This window comes from Pan paniscus, chromosome 10, assembly GCF_029289425.2.
Source record: "Pan paniscus chromosome 10, NHGRI_mPanPan1-v2.0_pri, whole genome shotgun sequence".
Classification (NCBI taxonomy): Eukaryota; Metazoa; Chordata; class Mammalia; order Primates; family Hominidae; genus Pan; species Pan paniscus.
In genome coordinates, this window is record NC_073259.2 from 100,815,541 (window position 1) to 100,836,744 (window position 21,204).

General features: G+C 36.0%; 1 protein-coding gene across 1 annotated transcript in view; it reads right to left on the reverse strand.

Moving 5' to 3' along the window:
- EEA1 (early endosome antigen 1) overlaps nt 1-21,204 on the reverse strand; it is a 157,691-nt gene that overhangs the window by 16,195 nt on the left and 120,292 nt on the right. The window contains exons 18-21 of the mRNA XM_003823395.5: nt 20,289-20,428; nt 13,674-14,004; nt 12,870-12,971; nt 10,160-10,354 (exon numbers count right to left, since the gene is read on the reverse strand). Coding sequence (XP_003823443.3) covers nt 10,160-10,354; nt 12,870-12,971; nt 13,674-14,004; nt 20,289-20,428 — 768 coding nt within the window. The remainder of the gene's footprint in view (nt 1-10,159; nt 10,355-12,869; nt 12,972-13,673; nt 14,005-20,288; nt 20,429-21,204) is intronic.

Sequence of the window (21,204 nt, forward strand, 5' to 3'; positions counted from 1 at the left end):
TAGTGACTGCCATGTTCCAAAATCCTATATTCTTATCCTTGTCAATGTCTTACTTGACCTGTCAGTTGTACCTGATATAGTTGATTATGTCTCCTTCTAGAAACACTTTCTTCAACTGGTTTCCAAAGCACTTTATATTTTAGGTTCTCTTCCTACCTTACTGGTGATAACTTCTCAAAATCTTTTACTAGCTCCTTTTCCTCTGCTACTTCTGTGAATGTTGAGACACCCCAGCGTTCTATTGCTGGCCCTCTTTTAATCCATACACTCTCTCCTTAGAAGATCTCAACTAGGCCAGGCATGGTGGCTCACACCTGTAATCCCAACACTTTGGAAGGCTGAGGTGGGTGATCACCTGAGGTCAGGAGTTCGAGACCAGCCTGACCAACATGGTGAAATCCCGCCTCTACTAAAAATACAAAAATTAGCCGGGCATGGTGGTGGACACTTGTAATCCCAGCTACTCAGGAGGCTGAGGCAGGAGAATCGCCTGATCACAGGAGGTGGATGTTGCAGTGAGCCGAGATCGCACCACTGCACTCCATCCTGGGCAACAGAGAGATGCCATCTCAAAAAAAAAAAAAGAAAAGAAAAGAAAAGAAAAAGAGAAAGAAAAGAAAAGAAAAAAAACCCAGATCTCAACTAGTCCCAGGCTTTAAAGATATTCTTTACAACTGACTCCCAAACTTATGTCTCTAACTGCAACCTCTCCATCTGAACTCTGGGTTCTTATATCCATGTATCTTCCTGATGTCTCCACTTGAATGACTGACATATCTATCTCAAGCAGAAATCTGGATTCCTGAGAGTAGCCACGAGCATCAAAAAGCTGTTACTTCTGAGCCTGGCTCGGAGAGGGGGGTCTGCCATTGCTGAGGCTTGAGTAGGTAAACAAAGTGGCCAGGAAGCTCGAACTGGGTGGAGCCCACCACAGCTCAACAAGCCCTACTGCCTCTAGACTCCACCTCTGGGGGCAGGGCATAGCTAAGCAAAAGGCAGCAGACAACTTCTGCAGACTTAAACGTCCCTGTCTGACAGCTCTGAAGAGAGCAGTGGTTCTCCCAGCATGGCGTTTGAGCTCTGAGAACGGACAGACTGCATCCTCAAGTGGGTCCCTGACCCCCGAGTAGCCTAACTGGGAGACACCTCCCAGTGGGGGCCAACAGACACCTCATATAGGCAGCTGCCCCTCTGGGACGAAGCTTCCAGAGGAAGGATCAGGCAGCAATATTTGCTGTTCTGCAATATTCACTGTTCTGCAGCCTCCGCTGGTGATACCCAGGCAAACAGGGTCTGGAGTGGAACTCCAACAGATCTGCAGCTGAGGGACCTGTTAGAAGGAAAACTAACAAACAGAAAGGAATAACATCAACATCAACAAAAAGGTCATCTACACCAAAACTCAACCTGTAGGTCACCAACATCAAAGACCAAAGGTAGATAAAACCACAAAGATGGGGAGAAACCAGAGCAGAAAAGCTGAAAATTCTAAAAATCAGAGCACCTCTTCTCCTCCAAAAGATTGCAGCTCCTCGCCAGCAACAGAACAAAGCTGGATGGAGAATAACTTTGACGAGTTGACAGATGTAGGCTTCAGAAGGTTGGTAATAACGAACTTCTCCGAGCTAAAGGAGGATGTTCGAACCCATCGCAAGGAAGCTAAAAACCTTGAAAACAGGTTTTTTCAACCCTTTTGAATGATGAATGGCTAACTAGAATAAACAGTGTAGAGATGGAGCTGAAAACCATGGCACGAGAACTTCATGACACATGCACAAGCTTCAACAGCTGATTCGATCAAGCGGAAGAAAGGGTATCAGTGATTGAAGATCAAATGAACAAAATAAAGCAAGAAGACAAGGTTAGAGTAAAAAGAAACGAACAAAGCCTCCAAGAAATATGGACTGTGTGAAAAGACCAAATCTACATTTGACTGGTGTACCTGAAGGTGATGGGGAGAATGGAACCAAGTTGGAAAACACTCTTCAGGATATTATCCAGGAGAACTTCCCGAACCTAGCAAGGCAGGCCAACATTAAAATTCAGGAAATACAGAGAACACCACAAAGATACTCCTCAAGAAGAGCAACTCCAAGACACATAATTGTCAGATTCACCAAGGTTGAAATGAAGGAAAAAATGTTAAGGGCAGCCACAGAGAAAGGTCGGGTTACCCACAAAGGGAAGCCCATCAGACTAACAGCAGATCTCTTGACAGAAACCCTACAAGCCAGAAGAGAGTGGGGGCCAATATTCAACTTTCTTAAAGAAAACAATTTTCAACCCAGAATTTCATATCCAGCCAAACTAAGCTTCAAAACTGAAAGAGAAATAAAATCCTTTACAGAGGAGCAAATGCTGAGAGATTTTGTCACCACCAGGCCTGCTTTACAAGAGCTCCTGAAGGAAGCACTAAACATGGAAAGGTACAACCGGTACTAGCCACTGCAAAAACAGGCCAAATTGTAAAGACCATTGATGCTATGAAGAAACTGCATTAATTAACGGGCAAAATAACCAGCGAACATCATAATGACAGGATCAAATTCACACATAACAATATTAACCTTAAATATAAATGGGCTAAATGCCCCAATTAAAAGACACAGACTGGCAAATTGGATAAAGAGTCAAGACCCATCAGTGTGCTGTATTCAAGAGACCCATCTCACATGAAAAGACACACATAGGCTCAAAATAAAGGGATGGAGGAAGATCTACCAAGCAAAAGGAAAGCAAAAAAACACCAGGGGTTGCAATCCTAGTCTCTGATAAAACACACTTTAAACCAACAAAGATGAAAAGAGACAAAGAGGTCATTACATAATGTTAAAGGGATCAGTTCAACAAGAAGAGCTAACTATCCTAAATGTATATGCACCCAATACAGGAGCACCCAGAATCATAAAGCAAGTCCTTAGAGACCTACAAAGAGACCTAGACTCCCACACAATAATAATGGGAGACTTTAACACCTCGCTGTCAATATTAGACAGATCAACGAGACAGAGGTTAACAAGGATATCCAGGATCTGAACTCAGCTCTGCAACAAGCAGACCTAACAGACATCTACAGAACTCTCCACCCCAAATCAACAGAATATACATTCTTCGCAGCACCACATCACACTTATTCTAAAATTGACCACATAATTGGAAGTAAAGCACTCCTCAGCAAATGTAAAAGAACAGAAATCACAACAAACTGTCTCTCAGATCACAGTGCCATCAAATTAGAATTCAGGATTAAGAAACTCACTGAAAACCGCAGAACTACATGAAAACTGAACAACTTGCTCCTGAATGACTACTGGGTAAATAACAAAATTAAGGCAGAAATAAAGATGTTCTTTGAAACCAATGAGAACAAAGACACAACATACCAGAATCTCTGGGACACATTTAAAGCAGTGTGTAGAGGGAAATTTATAGCACTAAATGCCCACAAGAGAAAGCAAGAAAGAACTAAAATCGACACCCTAACATCGCAATTAAAAGAACTAAAGAAGCAAGAGCAAACAAATTCACAAGCAAGCACAAGGCAAGAAATAACTAAGATCAGAGCAGAAATGAAGGAGATAGAGACACAAAAAAACCTTTCAAAAAAATTCAATGAATGCAGGTGGTTTTTTGAAAAGATCAACAAAATTGATAGACTGCTAGCAAGATTAATAAAGAAGAAAAGAGAGAAGAATCAAATAGATGCAATAAAAAAATGATAAAGGGGATATCACCACTGATCCCACAGAAATACAAACTACCATCAGAGAATACTATAAACACCTCTACACAAATAAACTAGAAAATTTCTAGAAGAAATCAATAAATTCCTGGACAGATACACCCTCCCAAGACTAAACCAGGAAGAAGTTGAATCTCTGAATAGACCAATAACAGGCTCTGAAATTGAGGAAATAATTAATAGCCTACCAACCAAAAAAAGTCCAGGACCAGGCAGATTCACAGCTGAATTCTACCAGAGATACAAAGAGGAGCCGGTACCATTCCTTTTGAAACTATTCCAATCAACAGAAAAAGAGGGAATCCTTCCTAACTAATTTTATGAGGCCAACATCATCCTGATACCAAAGCCCAGAAGAGACACAACAAAAAAAGAGAATTTGAGGTCAATATCCCTGATGAACATCGATGCGAAAATCCTCAAATAAAATACTGGCAAACCGAATCCAGCAGCACATCAAAAAGCTTATCCACCACAATCAAGTTAGCTTCATCCCTGGGATGCAATGCTGGTTCAACATATGCAAATCAATAAATGTAATCCATCACATAAACAGAACCAACGACAAAAACCACATGATATCTCAATAGATGCAGAAAAGGCCTTTGACAAAATTCAACAGCCTTCATGCTAAAAACTCTCAACAAACTAGATATTGAGGGAACGTATCTCAAAATAACAAGAACTACTTATAGTAAACCCACAGCCAATATCATACTGAATGGGCAAAAACTGGAAGCATTCCCTTTAAAAACCGGCACAAGACAAGGATGCCCTCTCTCACCACTCCTATTCAACATAGTGTTGGAAGTTCTGGCCAGGGCAATCAGGCAAGAGAAAGAAATAAAGGGTATTCAATTAGGAAAACAGGAAGTCAAATTGTCCCTGTTTGCAGATGACATGATTGTATATTTAGAAAACCCCATTGTCTCAGTCCAAAATCTCCTTAAGCTGATAAGCAACTTCAGCAAAGTCTCAGGATACAAAATCAATGTGCAAAAATCACAAGCATTCCTATACACTATTAACAGACAAACTGAGAGCCAAATCATGAGTGAACTCCCATTCACAATTGCTACAAAGAGAATAAAATACCTAGGAATCCAACTTACAAGGGATGTGAAGGACATCTTCAAGGACAGCTACAAACTACTGCTCAATGAAATAAAAGAGGACACAAACAAATGGAAGAATATTCCATGCTCATGGATAGGAAAAATCAATATCATGAAAATGACCTTACTGCCCAAAGTAATTTATAGATTCAATGCCATCACCATCAAGCTACCAATGACTTTCTTCATAGAATTGGAAAAAACTACTTTAAAGTTCATATGGAACCAAAAAAGAGCCTGCATTGCAAGGACTTCATGACTAAAACACCAAAAGCAATGACAACAAAAGACAAAATAGACAAATGGGATCTAATTAAACTAAAGAGCTTCCGCACGGCAAAAGAAATTACCATCAGAGCGAACAGGCAACCTACAGAATGGGAGAAAATTTTTGCAATCTCCCCATGTGACAAAAGGCTAATATCCAGAATCTACAAAGAACTCAAACAAATTTACAAGAAAAAAACAAACAACCCCATCAAAAAGTGGGCAAAGGATATGAACAGACACTTCTCAAAAGAAGACATCTATGCAGCCAACAGACACAGGAAAAAATGCTCATCATCACTGGCCATTAGAGTAATGCAAATCAAAACCACTATGAGATACCATCTCATGCCAGTTAGAATGGCAATCATTAAAAAGTCAGGAAACAACAGATGCTGGAGAGGATGTGGAGAAACAGGAACACTTTTACACTGTTGGTGGGAGTGTAAATTAGTTCAACCATTGTGGAAGACAGTGTGGCGATTCCTCAAGGATCTAGAACTAGAAATACCATTTGACCCAGCAATCCCATTACTGGGTAAATATCCAAAGGATTATAAATCGTGCTACTATAAAGACACATGCACATGTATGTTTATTGCAGCACTATTCACAATAGCAAAGACTTGGAACCAACCCAAATGTCCATCGATGATAGACTGGATAAAAAAAAATATGGCACATATACACCATGGAATACTATGCAGCCATAAAAAAGGATGAGTTCATGTCCTTTTCAGGGACATGGATGAAGCTGGAAACCATCATTCTCAGCAAACTATCACAAGGACAGAAAACCACACACCGCATGTTCCCACTCATAGGTGGAAAGTGAACAATGAGATCACTTGGACACAGGGCAGAGAACATCACACACCAGGGCCTGTCGGGGGGTGGGGGGCTGGGGGAGGGATATCATTAGAAGAAATACCTAATGTAAATGATGAGTTGATGGGTGCAGCAAACCAACATGGCACATGTATACCTATGTATCAAACCTGCATGTTGTGTACATGTAAACTAGAACTTAAATAAAAGAAAAAAAAAAGTTGCTACTTCCCCCAATAAATGGCATTACCAACTACCCACATGCACAAACCCAAGTTATCCTTGATCCTCTTCCTATTACCTCTCACTTTTGAATCTATCAGAAAGTCCTGATGATGCAACTTCCAAAATATATTCACAAATCATTATAATCATTCACAAAATCCTTTATTTTCCCTTTAGTCAAACCCCACCATTCTCTGTTCTAAATTCTCCAATAGAGTCCAATTGCCCTTAGAATAAAATATACCATTCTGTTATCTCATAATCTAATTTGCATATAAATGATCTGGCCCCTGTCTAATTATCTGAGCTCATCTCATGTTACCTTCTCCCTCAGAACCAAATTTAACCATATTGGTCATCTGTTTTTAGAAAATACCAACATCAACTCAAATCTCTTCAGCAAAGCTTCTTTGATCACCCAACCTTCAGTAGAATTACGTCCCATCACTATCTTTCATACCTCTCTGTTTAGTTTCTCTACGCACTAAAGTATAAGCTCCACAAGAACAGGTCCCATGTCTGTTTTATTCACAGCTATGTCGTCTTCAGCACCTAGAATTGTGCCATGGCATAAAATAAGTGCCTAGTAATATTTCTGAAACAAGTGAATGAATGACAAATAGACTGGAGGGCCCGGAACATTTATTAGGCTATATTAACAGCCTAGATAAGAGAAAAAGAAAGTCTGGACTAAGGCTGTAGCAGTGGAAAATGAGAAGGATGGATTCAAGAAAGCTAGGAGACAGAATGATAGGAATTGGTGCTAACTGCCTATCGGGGAGCAGAGAGCTGATCTCCCTATACAGTATCTGATAACATCCCATGCCATCCTCCTTTCATAGAGTTCTTCTTCCAATTCACATTGAAGAATTCCTGGATATCTTTTTCACATTGATGGTCATAATGCACTTACACATTTTCTTTTCTAAAATACTACTTCTTTTCTTTAACATTTTTTCACAAATCTAGGTTTCTTACTCTTTAATTATTGTTCTGACTCTTAACTAAGCTCTCTGTGAAGTCTCAATAATGGCCATAATAGCTCTTTGGGCTCATGTTTGGGCTTTCAATATTTTTCCTTTGACAAACTCATTCATTCATTTTTTAAAAATGATTAAGAGCTTATTTGCTAGAAAAGACAAAATTCTCTGTCTTTGAGGAACTCAAATCCATTAGTGAAGAAGTTAAATGAAAAAAAAAACAGATAAATGCAACAGTTTGATAACTGCTCCATTATATAATACAGTTTTCTTTTGCTTTACATTTTGCTTTCTCATTAAATTATAAGCTGCTTGAAAATAAGGGGCCATATCCTATTCATTTTATATTTCCACATTAGATTTTGAGCAAAGTTGGTGAGGGATTGTTGACTTCACAGCATGCTTTCTTGATTCTAGATCAGTAACTCCCGAATAGTTTTATGCTATATATAATGTTTTAAATCATCTTTAGATTACTTACAATACCATTAGGTAACATAGCATTAACAATATAAATGCTATGTAAATAGTAGTTTTTACTGTATTTTAAATTTTGGTAGTTTTAATGCTGTAGTATTACTTTTTATTTATATATATATGCAGAAAATGTGTAAGTGCATTATGACCTTCAATGTGGAAAACTATATAGATATCTACTTATATATATAACTCTATAGCTATAGATATAAAACTACATATCTAGACATAATGTGTGTATGCATATTTTTATGTTTTATATATATATTTAAGTGTGTACACACATACATCTATACCCATTTAAACATTATCCTTGTTTTCCCTACTTCACCATGGGCCAGTGACAATGATAACTTTGTCATGGCCTATTATTACATGGTCTACCATATACACTGACACTCTCAGGTCACAGTTTGCTATACTTCCATATAATATCCAACAACTATTTTACTTCCACATTGTATGAGTCACAGTACTAGAAACTTTAAATACATTATCTCAATCTTTACAACAACTCTATGACTCCATTAAATTGAGCTCAGAAAGATGAATCATTTCTCTATGACCAGTAAGTTAATGTGTGTCCAAATTTAACAAAATTAAACAAAATTTGCATTCAGATCTGCCTGGCTTGAACATCTCTAGATTACTTACAATACCTAATACAACGTAAATGCTATGTAAATAGTTGTTTTACTGTATTTTAAATTTTGGGTGTTTTGGTTTTGTTTTGTTTTGCTTTTTTGAGATGGAGTCTCACTCTGTTGCCCAAGCTGGAGTGCAGTGGCACGATCTTGGCTCACTGCAACTTCTGCCTCTGGGGTTCAAGCGAGTCTCCTGCCTCAGCCTTCGGAGTAGCTGGGACTACAGGTGCACACCACCATGCCCAGCTAATTTTTGTATTTTTAGTAGAGACAGGATTTCACCATGTTGGCCAGGCTGGTCTCGAACTCCTGACCTTAAGTGATCTGCCTACCTCAGCCTCCCAAAGTGCTGGGATTACACGTGTGAGCCACTGCACCCAGCCAATTTTGTATTATTTTTTAATACTGTACTGTTACTTTTTATTGCTTTTCTTCTCCCAAATATTTTCAATTCCAACTGCAGTTACAGAATCTATAGATATGGAGGGTCAACTGTACAGGCAATATATATTAATCACAAATCCAAAAGAAATATTAATAAAACTCATAATTTTTAAATAAGAAAACATGCTAAAAATACTTGTGTTTTTTATTTCACTAAGTTACGATGCTATAAAAATGAAGATTTTGTAAATATTTGGATACAAGGCTAGTATATTTTGAAGAAAATGACCTCAGGATATGAAAGCATACAACAAAGTATGCACTGTGATAATTACATGTTGACTTTTGATTATATATGGTAAGAAAAACAAAAGAATAGACACATTTGTCTACTCTTGGTTGTATTATTAAAGAACTACTATTTTGTAAAGCAGCATAATAATAGCTACAAAAACAGTGGTCAACATAAAGTGTGTATTTTTGATTGTTTTAATTTATATACTTTGTACTTTAGCAGTATGAAAGCCAACTCTTAATGGCATGATATACTTAGTTTATTCTACATAGGAGGGATTCTACTATCTTCTCCATAGACCAATTAACATGGACATACTAACAGTAGAGAAGGAACTCATTGTGCTCAAATATTTCATATTAAGTATAATCCATTTTTACCAACTCTTGGTCTGGACAAGTATTAAAACACTTAAGAATAAAAACTATGCTCAATAATAAATTAAAATAGATTTGGAAATGGAAACAATTACAGTGTAACTTAAAATATTAATAATTAAAACTATATGAAGCTTTACACTAGTGAATGTTTTTAAGATATCCCACTTTGTAATTTTTATTCTTAGCCCTTAATAAGAATGATTTATTTTAAATTCCTTTAAATTTTTCTAATACACGATGAATGTTGCATAAATTATTTCCTTGTTACATTTTTTTTTTTTTTTTTTTTTTGAGACAGAGTACCTCTGTCGCCCAGGCTGAAGTGCAGTGGCATGATCTCAGCTCACTGCAACCTCTGCCTCCTGCCTCAGCTTCCTGAGTAGCTGGGATTACAGGAATGCACAACCACGCCCAGCTAATTTTTGTATTTTTAGTAGAGACGGGGTTTCACCATGTTGGCCAGGCTGGTCTTGAACTCCTGACCTCAGGTGATCTGCCTGCCTTGGAGTGCTGAGATTACAAGCATGAGCCACTGTGCCCGGCCAGTTATATATTATTTTTAATAAGATAGTTTCATGTCTATCAAATGATTAGTACAATAATTTTAAATAACAATTATCTGACAAGAGAGTTATAGTGAATGGAAATCCAGACTCAGGTATTTGATAATATAGTCAAATGCTTTCATATATTAAACTTAGAAAAAAATTAGCTTATGTAAACTTTTCAATGTTGCAACTTATCCATCTGTATTAATCATCATACTATTTTCTTAATTGCCAAGTTTTTCTTCCTATAAAAAGCAAACAAATATATCACTACCTTCTGTAAAACAGCAATTTTAAGCTCTCCTTGGAGTGCTTCAATTTGTTTTTTCTTCTGTTCACTTGATTGCTTTAGCTCATTTATGTTCCCCTGAAGTTGTTGCTCTTCTTTTTCGTTTTGTTTTAAAGTATTCTGGGCCTGTATAAGTTGTTCCTGCATTGAATTGAGTTCCAATTTCAACTGATGAGAAGCCTGAAAGAAAAAAAAAATCTATTTAGCCTTCATTTGTTCATTCAAAAGACGATGTACTGAGTAACTAGAAAAAAAAATCTATTTAGCCTTCATTTGTTCATTCAAAAGACAATTTACTGAGTAACTACTACACTCCAGGCACTACTCTAGGAAGAAATTACTGAGGCTGTTGGCTAGAGATAATTAGTAAAGATACCTGCCCTCATATTGCTTTCATAACCAACACTATTCACTATTAGGTGACATGCTGGATTAATCTTTATTATTTTTTTAACACTACCTTTCTTTTTAACTTATAATTGTATAGTTACAGCTTGTAAATAATCTACATTAGTATTCTCTTGTATTACGGAAAATAGGTATGTCAACATCAATGTCTAAATTGTTGGATGTCAACTGTCTTTCAAGAATATTCTCGGCCAGGCATGGTGGCTCACACCTGTAATCCCAGCACTTTGGGAGGCTGAGGCGGGAGGATCACGAGGTCAGGAGATCAAGACAATCCTGGCTAAAACAGTGAAACCCCATCTCTACTAAAAATACAAAAAAATTAGCCGGGTGTGGTGGCAGGTGCCTGTAGTCCCAGCTACTCGGGAGGCTGAGGCAGGAGAATGGTGTGAACCCAGGAGGCAGAGCTTGCAGTGAGCCGAGATCGTGCCACTGCACTCCAGCCTGGGCAACAGAGCAAGAGACTCCATCTCAAAAAATAATAATTTAAAAAAAAAAATTCTCATATGCCACTAAGCCTTTGGCCACAGTTGTCACAAAGAATAGCTCTATAGTAACTATGATAAAAACAAAATCACTTTTGACAAAATACATTTAGTATCTGTCTGATGACATTAAATTACACTGCACAGGCCAGGTGCTCACGCCTATAATTCCAGCACTTTTGGAGGCCAACGCGGGCAGGTTACTTGAGGTCAGGAGCTCGAGACCAGCCTGGGCAACATGGTGAAGCCTGTCTCTACTAAAAATACAAAAATTAGCCAGGCGTGGTGGCAGGCACCTGTAATCCCAGCTACTTGGGAGGCTGAGGCAGGAGAATCGCTTGAACTTAGGAGGTGGAGGTTGCAGTGAGCCGAGATTGCGCCACTGCACTCCAGCTTGGCTGACAGAGCGAGACTCTGTTTAAAATAATAATAATAATACACTGTAGAATAGTTACCTCATTTAGAGATCTGGGGCATATTTTACTACTACCTTGTTTGTACAATCCACTAGGATATGTTTCTGTTCAAATTCAGACATCATACAGAAGTCACACTGAAGTTCCTCTGTCACCAAGGTAAACCACTATTATCTCCCACCCTCCAACCAAAGTCATGTTTTCATGTTCTATGCATATTTTACTAAGAACCTAGCATTACATTCAAGCATTTGACCATATCCAAAGTTACTTTTGAAAAAATGTTAGTGTTACATATAGACGTCTCAGCTTATCTCCACAATGAATAGCAAAATATTTTTATGCAAAACAGGAGTCAGAGAGTATGACAATAAGGATGATATATGATATAACCAATGATAAAATAATAACTAGCATGAGCATTTACTTTATTATAGTCAGTGTACTGAGTACTTTAAAGATATTAACCCATTTATTTCTCACAATAACTCTATCACATAGATTCATATAGACTCTATCATATAGAAACTAGAGCACAGAGATTAAGTATTTGGTCTAAAAGATGGCGAAATGGCAGAGCTAATAAATGGCATAGCCAGGATATAAATTTGAACAATCTTGATTCAGAACTTGGGCATGAAGCAATTATAATTTTGCTACTTACATGGCTGGCATCTACAACACAAGTCTGCTTTCAATCAACAACTAGAATACAATCACATCAAATACTTGTCAGTACTATGTCTTGCTCCTTTATCAAATCAGATTTTCTAGAAAGTTGCATACCTGGACTCTAGCAGCTAGCAGGTATGGCTTCAGAGAGCAACAACCATATATTATACCCATGTGTTTACTCATTTGCTTGTCTGTTTTTGCTGGAAACAATAGAAGCATTAACCACAGAAAAATATTTTGGTTGTTCTACAACCATTATCAAGTATACATTAGTATGTGTATAAATGTCCATGAAATAAAGAGCCATAAAGAGTCCATGAAATAAAGGTCATTTCTATAGAAAGCCTTTTAAGATTTTTTTTTCAACCATAAAAATGGTCCTTAACCCTGTAGTTAGCTGACTCAATTTTCTACCTTTATTAATTATATTTCTTTATTTGGGTCTTTGATTATAAACTAGCTTAAGTCTTTTTAATAGTAGGCAAAATACAAATAACAATTTTAAACTATATACATAATTTGTTACATTTCAGAGAAATAAACCTATGACCTAAATATCAGTATGAAAATGCTTATTTTTCTTAAAACTATAAAAAAAAATTATCTGTGGAAATGCCCCCAAGAACAAACATGCTTTATATATTTATTTGAAAATATAAAGACCTTACTATACTTTACAGATTTTATGTTACAGAAAAAAAAAAATCTTACCTCCTTCTCTTTTTCAAGTGACTTTTTCAGTTCCTTCTGTTCCTTAAGTGTGTTTTCCATCTGCACTTGAAGTTGATGCTTTAATTCTTTGCAAGTTTTTTCCTTAAAAAAAATGAAAACTATATTACATAAAAAATATTTGTAATAACCTTAAGAAGTTTAGTTTATAACCTTAGTAAGATACACACGAAGAAATAAACTAAAATTATGATGAGCTAAGATGAGACAGGATCATCCATTTCAATGATAAAACTAGGAAAATATTACAGAAGTAATGGAGGAGGGACAACAAAACACTAAGGGTTTTGATCATCAACCAAGTCACAATGGCATATTTTAAACATTAAAATGATATCTTAGAACACTTTAGAAATCACATTTTATGTCACACAATTCATTATAATTAACTTGCCACACTACTTTTATAGCAATGGGCTTCAAGAAAATGGAAGCAAGAAAACTTAGAAAACAATAAATTAAGAAATGATCACAATAGGAAAAGTGTACAGATAGAAAATGTTTTCTCCAAACAGAAAAGAACATAACAACACACATGAGAAAGACTGATATTCAACTGAAAATATTCTTGGCCTTTAGAAAATGGCGTGCACACAGGTGCATACACACACATTATTATCTTGGGCTTCTTCTCAGGTTAAGCAATCCCAATTAATTTCCTCATAAGAACTACTTTAAACTATTTAAATGTGGAAAGAAAAGCAAACTGTGAATTAAGCAGAAAAATCAGTACATTTTAAATAAAATAATCACTTCTACCTAAGAAAGTAAATGTAAACTACTAACCAAGTCTAATATAGCGGCTTTTCCTTTCTGATTCTCCTTTTCAAATTCACTTTTAGAGTTTTTCAAAGAATCAGAAACTTTTGATAGTTTGTCCTTTACTGTAGAAAGCTCTGTCATTAAAGCTTCTTTCTCCATTTTCACTTTTTGTAGTTCTGTTACTGTTGTTTGAATTCTGTTATTCAATTCCTCATGCTGAATCTTTGCTTCTTGACTTAAAGTTTCAAATTCTTGTTTCAGGATTTTTTTTTCTTCCTCTTGCTTGGTAAGCTTTTGCTTGATACTTTCAAGGGCTTCAGATTTTTTCTGTAGATCCAGTCTTGTACTGGATACTCTAAATATTTAAAAAACAATCTTTTTAAATAACACATAATTTACCACTTCTAATTTACCATTCAAAATTAATCACAAACAATTACTGAGTTCTGAAACTTTTTTGTATAGTTCACAAGTAAAAATAATTTAATTTCATAAAATCGCACCACTGAAAAATACTTTAGAACATCTCATTTGATCATTTAACAGATGTAGATTATTTTTCCCAAGTCAAATAAGTTAGTAGTGAAGACAAAACTATCTAAGCTTCCTGACTTAATCCATTTTTGTCCGCCACAACTAATCCCGAGGAAAAAAACTATGTATCACAGACCCTCTACTCTATAACAGCCAGAAACGTTTTTCCATAAAGAATCTATTCATTATGTTAGTTCTCCAACACAGAGAGAACTTTGTCTCTTTCCTTGAAAACATGAAACACATTATGTGTGACAGTTCTTAGGCTTCAAAATATTTATGGTTAACCCAGAAAAAAATCAAAGTAAGAAAATTAAAAAAATATTTTATTTACAATATAGAGGGAAGACAAATGATTTACTTTAACCCTAGAAGCTAGCAGATTATACAAAGGATTTGTTATCATTTGTTCCTTAATATAGTTCTCTTATACATGAATGAAAAAAGCAACAAGAATGAAGAAATAAAGTTATAGCTTTAGAAAGCTATAGACTTTTATTGTTTTCATAAAAGGAACTATGCAAATTATACAGCAAAACCCTCAATACACTATAAATAACAGCCATTTTAAAAGTCAAAACCAGATGCTAAGTAACAGTATTTCTAGAATGCACACTAGTTCCAATGTAATCAGAATAAATTTGTAACCAATAAAAATAAGTCAATATGTTAAAGGGAGGTTGTTAAAAGATGTACTAATAAAGTATTTGAAATTGTGTATTAATACAATATCAAAACTGTATTTATACCTCGAAATCTAATTTTTTAGTTCTAGAAACACACTTTTACCTCCTAAAAAATAGCTGGAAAAGATGTTAAAGCTTAATAGGTTCACAAGATATTATTCCTCCTTGATTTTTAAAGGTCCAAATGGAAAAGTCATTATACTAATATTATTTTACCTTTTAATATAGTTAAAATCCCTGTTAAGCAACCTTAGAATTAAGACTTGATATATTTATTTACTATGCTGCTTAACTTTTTCAAAATTAATTACAAAATCATAAGACTATGTGAATCAAAGAAAGCAAAACAGAAATAGAGGCTTACATAGTCACTGTGACACTTCTTGTTTTTTTTTAAGTAACTAAAGGAAGAAATAAACAAGTCCACAATCATAGTTGGAAACTATAATATCTCTTTTTAGAAACTGACAGAACAACCAGAGGAACAAATTGGCAAGAATATAGACAATAAGAACAGCACTGTAATTGTTATTTATAGCCACTCCACCCAATAACACAGAGTACATATATGTGCACATGGAAAATTAATTATGATAAGCCATATGCTGGGCCTTAAATAAGACTTACTTTCAAAAGTTTGAATTTTACCAAGAATGTTCTCTGACCACAATAAAATTAAATTAGAAATTAGGGCCAGGCGCGGTGGCTCACGCCTGTAATCCCAGCACTGTGGGGGGCCAAGGTGGGCGGATCACAAGGTCAGGAGATCGAGACCAACCTGGCTAACACAGTGAAACCCCCATCTCTACTAAAAATACAAAAATTAGCCAGGCATGATGGCAGGCACCTGTAATCCCAGCTACTCGGGAGGCTGAAGCAGGAGAATCGCTTGAACCCAGGCGGCAGAGGTTGCAGTGAGCCGAGATCACGCCACTGCATTCCTGGGCGACAGAGTGAGACTCCGTCTCAAAAAAAAAAAAAAAAAATCAGTAACAATAATATACCTAGGAAAGCCTCAATATTTGGAAAGTAAACATACTTATAACCTACACATTAAAGAAGGAATCACAAAGGAAATCAGAAAATATATTAAACTGCAGAGGAATGAAAATACATTGTAAGATGGGAGGGAAACATTGGGTGTATAAATGTAAGGGGGCCCTCAAAAAGGGGAGCCCTGTATCCTGTTATTTGGGCTAAGCCCTGGGCTCATGGGTGGGGTTTAGTCAAAGTCTCTATATGTTTATCTGATATAAGAGCAGAAGGGACCCCAGCCCTCCTTGCCTAGGTAGTACTCCAGAAATGTGAGAAGACCTCAGAGGAGAAATGTATGTACAAAGTACATAGGCAAGAAAGATCTTAAAGGTTTTCCTACCCCAATAGGATGTGGGAGCCCTGTAAGTGAATTCTGAACCATGAGATTAGAACATAGAATGAAAATGGGTCCACTTCCATTGGGCCCATTGGAAACAGAAAGAACCAGTGGGCCTGCAGGGTTTTTGAGGAAGAGAACAAAAGCCATCTCGGAGATGATCTTCATGGACTGATGCCTGCATTCTAGAAATAATGATGAACCATTTGGTTGGTAATGTAATGGATCAGATATGCTCCTCAAATACCTAGGCACTGGAAACTACCGTGAGGAGGAATGCCACCTGAGGCACAAGATGCAATTCTATAACCTCCGATTCAAAGCATCAGGACCCAATTTACTAGATATGAAAATGAGAATATTTTCACCATCATATCCCCAAACAAGGATGAAAACCATGAAGGTGTGAAACAACTTAATCATCAACTCTGATGGGTTTTATTTCACCTTTCTGAAGAGGACTTTTCTCAGGTTCTTAGTCTCTACCTTTACTACTGGAACAGTCAAGAGCCTTCATCCCCTTAACACAAGTCAAGTCCATCAACTCAGTCAGAGCAGGTGATTTGATGTTTAAAGACAAAATGTACTCAAATGTAACCAGTTATATGAAGACATTCAAATGAATTGGGTGGAACTGATTTTTATCCATCAAAATAATGGTGAGTGATGTGTTCATTGAAGATCTCATCATGGCAGGACCCAAATTCAGCAACAACATCAAGGATAAGCTGGGCAAGAGACTAATTCTACCTTGGGAGTGAAGGAATGATGCTGCAGCTAAGCACTTCTATGGCTATATATGTTCAGAAGCACATGCCCATTCTGCCACCAGAGACATTTGAAATTTCATATACTAATAAATCGTATAGGTCCCAATAACTTCTAAACCAATCCACCCTTATACTCAGAGCTGCCATGAATCCATTGAGCACTTTAGTGCAAATTAGAAAAAAGATACCCTCCTTCAAGATAATTTATTCCATCTGTGGCAAAACTGTCATAATACACTGATTTTATTAGAATAAGGCTACATACTACCATCTGCAGAAATCTTACATCTAGCATTGACAAGTGAAAAGTGGGTAACTGAAAAAAAGAAACAGATACTACAAAATGTAGACAGACACAGAGACGCTTTCACATTTAAAAGCTATTAAAAAAAAGCAAAGTAATAAGGTCTAAAGATGGAAACAACAAAGAGGAGAAATAAATAAGATAGAAAACTGACAAAATAAATTAAATCAAAAGCTTTTTACAATAGTCTGATAAAACTGATAAATCTCTAATTAAATTGATTTTTAAAAAGACAAATTACCATGATTAAGAATAAAGGAGGAACACTACTACAGATCCTAACAGACCTTAAAAGTGTAATATTATGAACAACTGCCAATAAACTTGAAGTTTAGAGGAAATGAACCCATTTCTGAAAGACACAATGTACCAAAACTGACTCAAGAAAAAAAAATCAGGAAATTAGAATAGCTCTATGTCTATTAAATGAATTGAACCCCAAATGAAACAACCCAGAAAGAGAACTCTAAGCCTAGCCAGTTCACTAGTGAATTCCATCAAACTTTTAAGAAACAAATAATATCCATTTCATACAAACTATTTCAGAAAGGAGGAGAAGAAGAGGAAATACTTCTCAATTCCTTTTTAAGGCCAGTATAACTCTGATATCAAAACCTGACAATAATATTAAAAGAATACTACAGACCAATACCCCTCATAAATATATGAAACATTTTTAACAAAGTATTATCAAATCAAAAACAGCAATATACAAAAAGGTAATACAGCATGGTCAAGTGAATTTATCCCAGGAAAGCAAGGTTGGTTTAACAGTAAATCAATCAATGTAACTGACCATATTAACAGAATAAAACAGAAAATCCATATGATCACATCAACAGATACAGGAAAAAAGGTGATAAAATTCAATCCAAGCACGGTAATTTTTCTTTTTTAATAATTTTTTTTTTTGAGACGGAGTCTCGCTCTGTCGCCCAGGTTGGAGTGCAGTGGCACTGGAGTGCAGTGGCGTGATCTCGGCTCACTGAAACTTCTGCCTCCCAGGTTCAAGCAATTCTCGTGCCTCAGCCTCCCGAGTAGCTGAGATTACAGGCGTGTGCCACCATCCCCTGCTGATTTTTGTATTTTTAGTGGAGACGAGGTTTCACCCTGTTGGCCAGGCTGGTCTCGAACTCCTGACTTCAGATGATCTGCCTGCCTCAGCCTCCCAAATTTCTGGGATTACAGGCATGAGCCACAAGGCCGATAATTTGTTTTTATATATATAACTAGGTATCAAAGGTAATGTCTTCAATCTGATAAAGGGAATCTCAGAAAAACCTACAGCTAACCTCAAACTTAATGATGAAACATTTAATATTTCCTGCCTAAGATTAGAAATAATGCAAAGATATTTGCCAATACTATTTACATTCACAATGTTACTGGATGTCCCAGCCAGCCAGAAAAAAGATATAAAAGGCCTATAGGTTGGAAAGGAAGAAGTAAATTTGTCTCTATTCACAGATAACACGAATGTCTAGTTAGAAAACATCAAGAACTCTACAAACAACAACTAAAACTAAAAAGTAAATTGAGCAAGGTTATAGGGCAGAAAAGTCAATATATATTTAAAAATTCTATTTTTATACTAGTCATAAGTGGAAAATTAAATTTAAAAAACAACTACATTTACAATAGCATTAAAAAAATACTCAGGAATAAATTTAACAAAAGATGTACAAGAGGTCTATGTTAAAAACCATAAAATACTGCTCAGAGAAATTAAAGAAGGCCCAAGTAGATAAAGAGACATATGTTTGTGTATTAGAAGACTCAATGTTGTTAAGATGTCACTTCTCCCCAAATTGATTTATAGTTTCAAGGGAATTCTAATCAAAATACAACAGTTTTATTTGTAGACATGTACAAGTTAATACAAAAATGTATATGGAAAAGCAATGAACTTACAAGAGTCAAGACAATCTTGAAAAATAATAAAGGTGAAGGATTAATATCTAATATCATAAAGCTACATTAAAAATATACCATTTTATGGTATATTAAAAATATCTTCTGGTTTCTTTTGTGTGTTATGCCACACCAACTTAGCTACATTTATGACTTTCAATATCATAATTATGATATTAGATACTATGATATTAGGTACCAATACCATGATACTGGTGTCAGGATACCATATAGACACATAGACTGTGGTTGTCTACAGGAAAAGGATAAGGAAGGTATTGACTAGAAGGGCAAGTGAGAAAACTCCTGGAGTGATGACAATGTCCTATATGGTGCTGTGGCTAGATCCATAGATACACAGAATATACACTGATTAAAACTCAAAGTACATATGTAAAATCTGTGCATTTAACTATGTGTGAATTTCGCATCAATAAGAAAAACAAGAAGGCACACTGGTTTTTGTGTTTCCTTTGTCTTCATAAACATAGACAATCTGCCAAAATGCATCACAAAGCTGAGGTCATTTTTTTTTTTTTTCTTTTTGAGATAGAGTATCACTTTGTCGCCCAGGCTGGAGTGCAGTGGTGTGACAGCCTCGACCTCCCAAGCTCAAGCAATCTTGCTATGCTACCCAGGCTGAGAAGATCACTTCTTATAAGAAAGAATCCATTCCCTATTTGGTATAGCTAGAAGGCTAACTACTTTTGGGTAACACATAAATATCCCAGAATTTTTTAATTTTACAGTAATTTATTCAAATTTGTGAACAACATAAAACAAGATTTATGCCAGAGAAATGAGCACCATATCATTGTTGAAAAGAAACTGGATGACCCAAATTTTATAAAACTAAGTTTTCAGTCCTTTCTAGAGAAGTTTAACCCTATTATGATGGCTTTATTTTTTCATTCACATTAACATCAGTTTATAAAATCAACACAAAATAAATATCTAATAAGTCTTTAAGCACTACGATAGCAAAATTTAAATCTGAAGGAAATTTTAATACTTAGTTCACAATCTTTTCCCTTAATTTGTAAGTAAAGTGGTTTAGCTTACATTTCCTTCTCCATTTCAAGTTGTTTACTCAATTCTGTGGCTCTGAGCTCTAAATCTGTGTTCAGCTGTCTTTGCTGTTGTAGATCTTGCAAAGCCTGCTCCTTGCTTGCTTTAACTTCAAGACTATCAGCTTCTAGTTTCTATGAAAGAAATATGATATGGCAGCCATTTTAATATTAGTAATTATCAATCTATTATTAAATACTATAACATTTTTGTTTATATTCAAACAGGTGTGACATACAAAAAAATAAAATATTTATTATAATAAAAAACATATTCTGAAACCATTACTAAGGGTGTTATTTATTTTAAAATCTTTCAGAAGACCCAGCAGAAAGCTTTATACATGATAGACTGCCACTAAGTGTTGATGTTTAAAATTAATTCTGGGCTGGGCGCGGTGGCTCACACCTGTAATCCCAGCACCTTGGGAGGCAGAGGCAGGCAGATCACTTGAGGTCAGAAGTTCAAGACCAGCCTGGCCAACATGGTGAAACCTTGTCTCTACTAAAAAAAAAAAAAAAAAAAAAAAATTAGCCAGGCGTGGTGGCCGGTGCCTGAAGTCCCAGCTACTCAAGACGCCGAGGCAGGAGAACGGCTTGAACCTGGGAGGCAGAGGTTGCGGCGAGCTGAGATCGCACCACTACACTCCAGCCTGGGCAACAGAATGAGACTCCATCTCAAAAAAAAAAAAATTAATTCTGAATGAAACAATCAACTTAAAAGAAACATAGAAACATAAATAGTTATTATCTCAGTAAAAGTTATTAACTCAAGTATGAAAAAATAAGTTAACAGGTTCACTGATCTACTCACTTAAAACATATTATCTTTTATAGTCACAGTTAAAAACACTGACGTAATTATAAGATATTTAAAACTAAAATGAAGTTCTCACGTACTCCTTCTCATT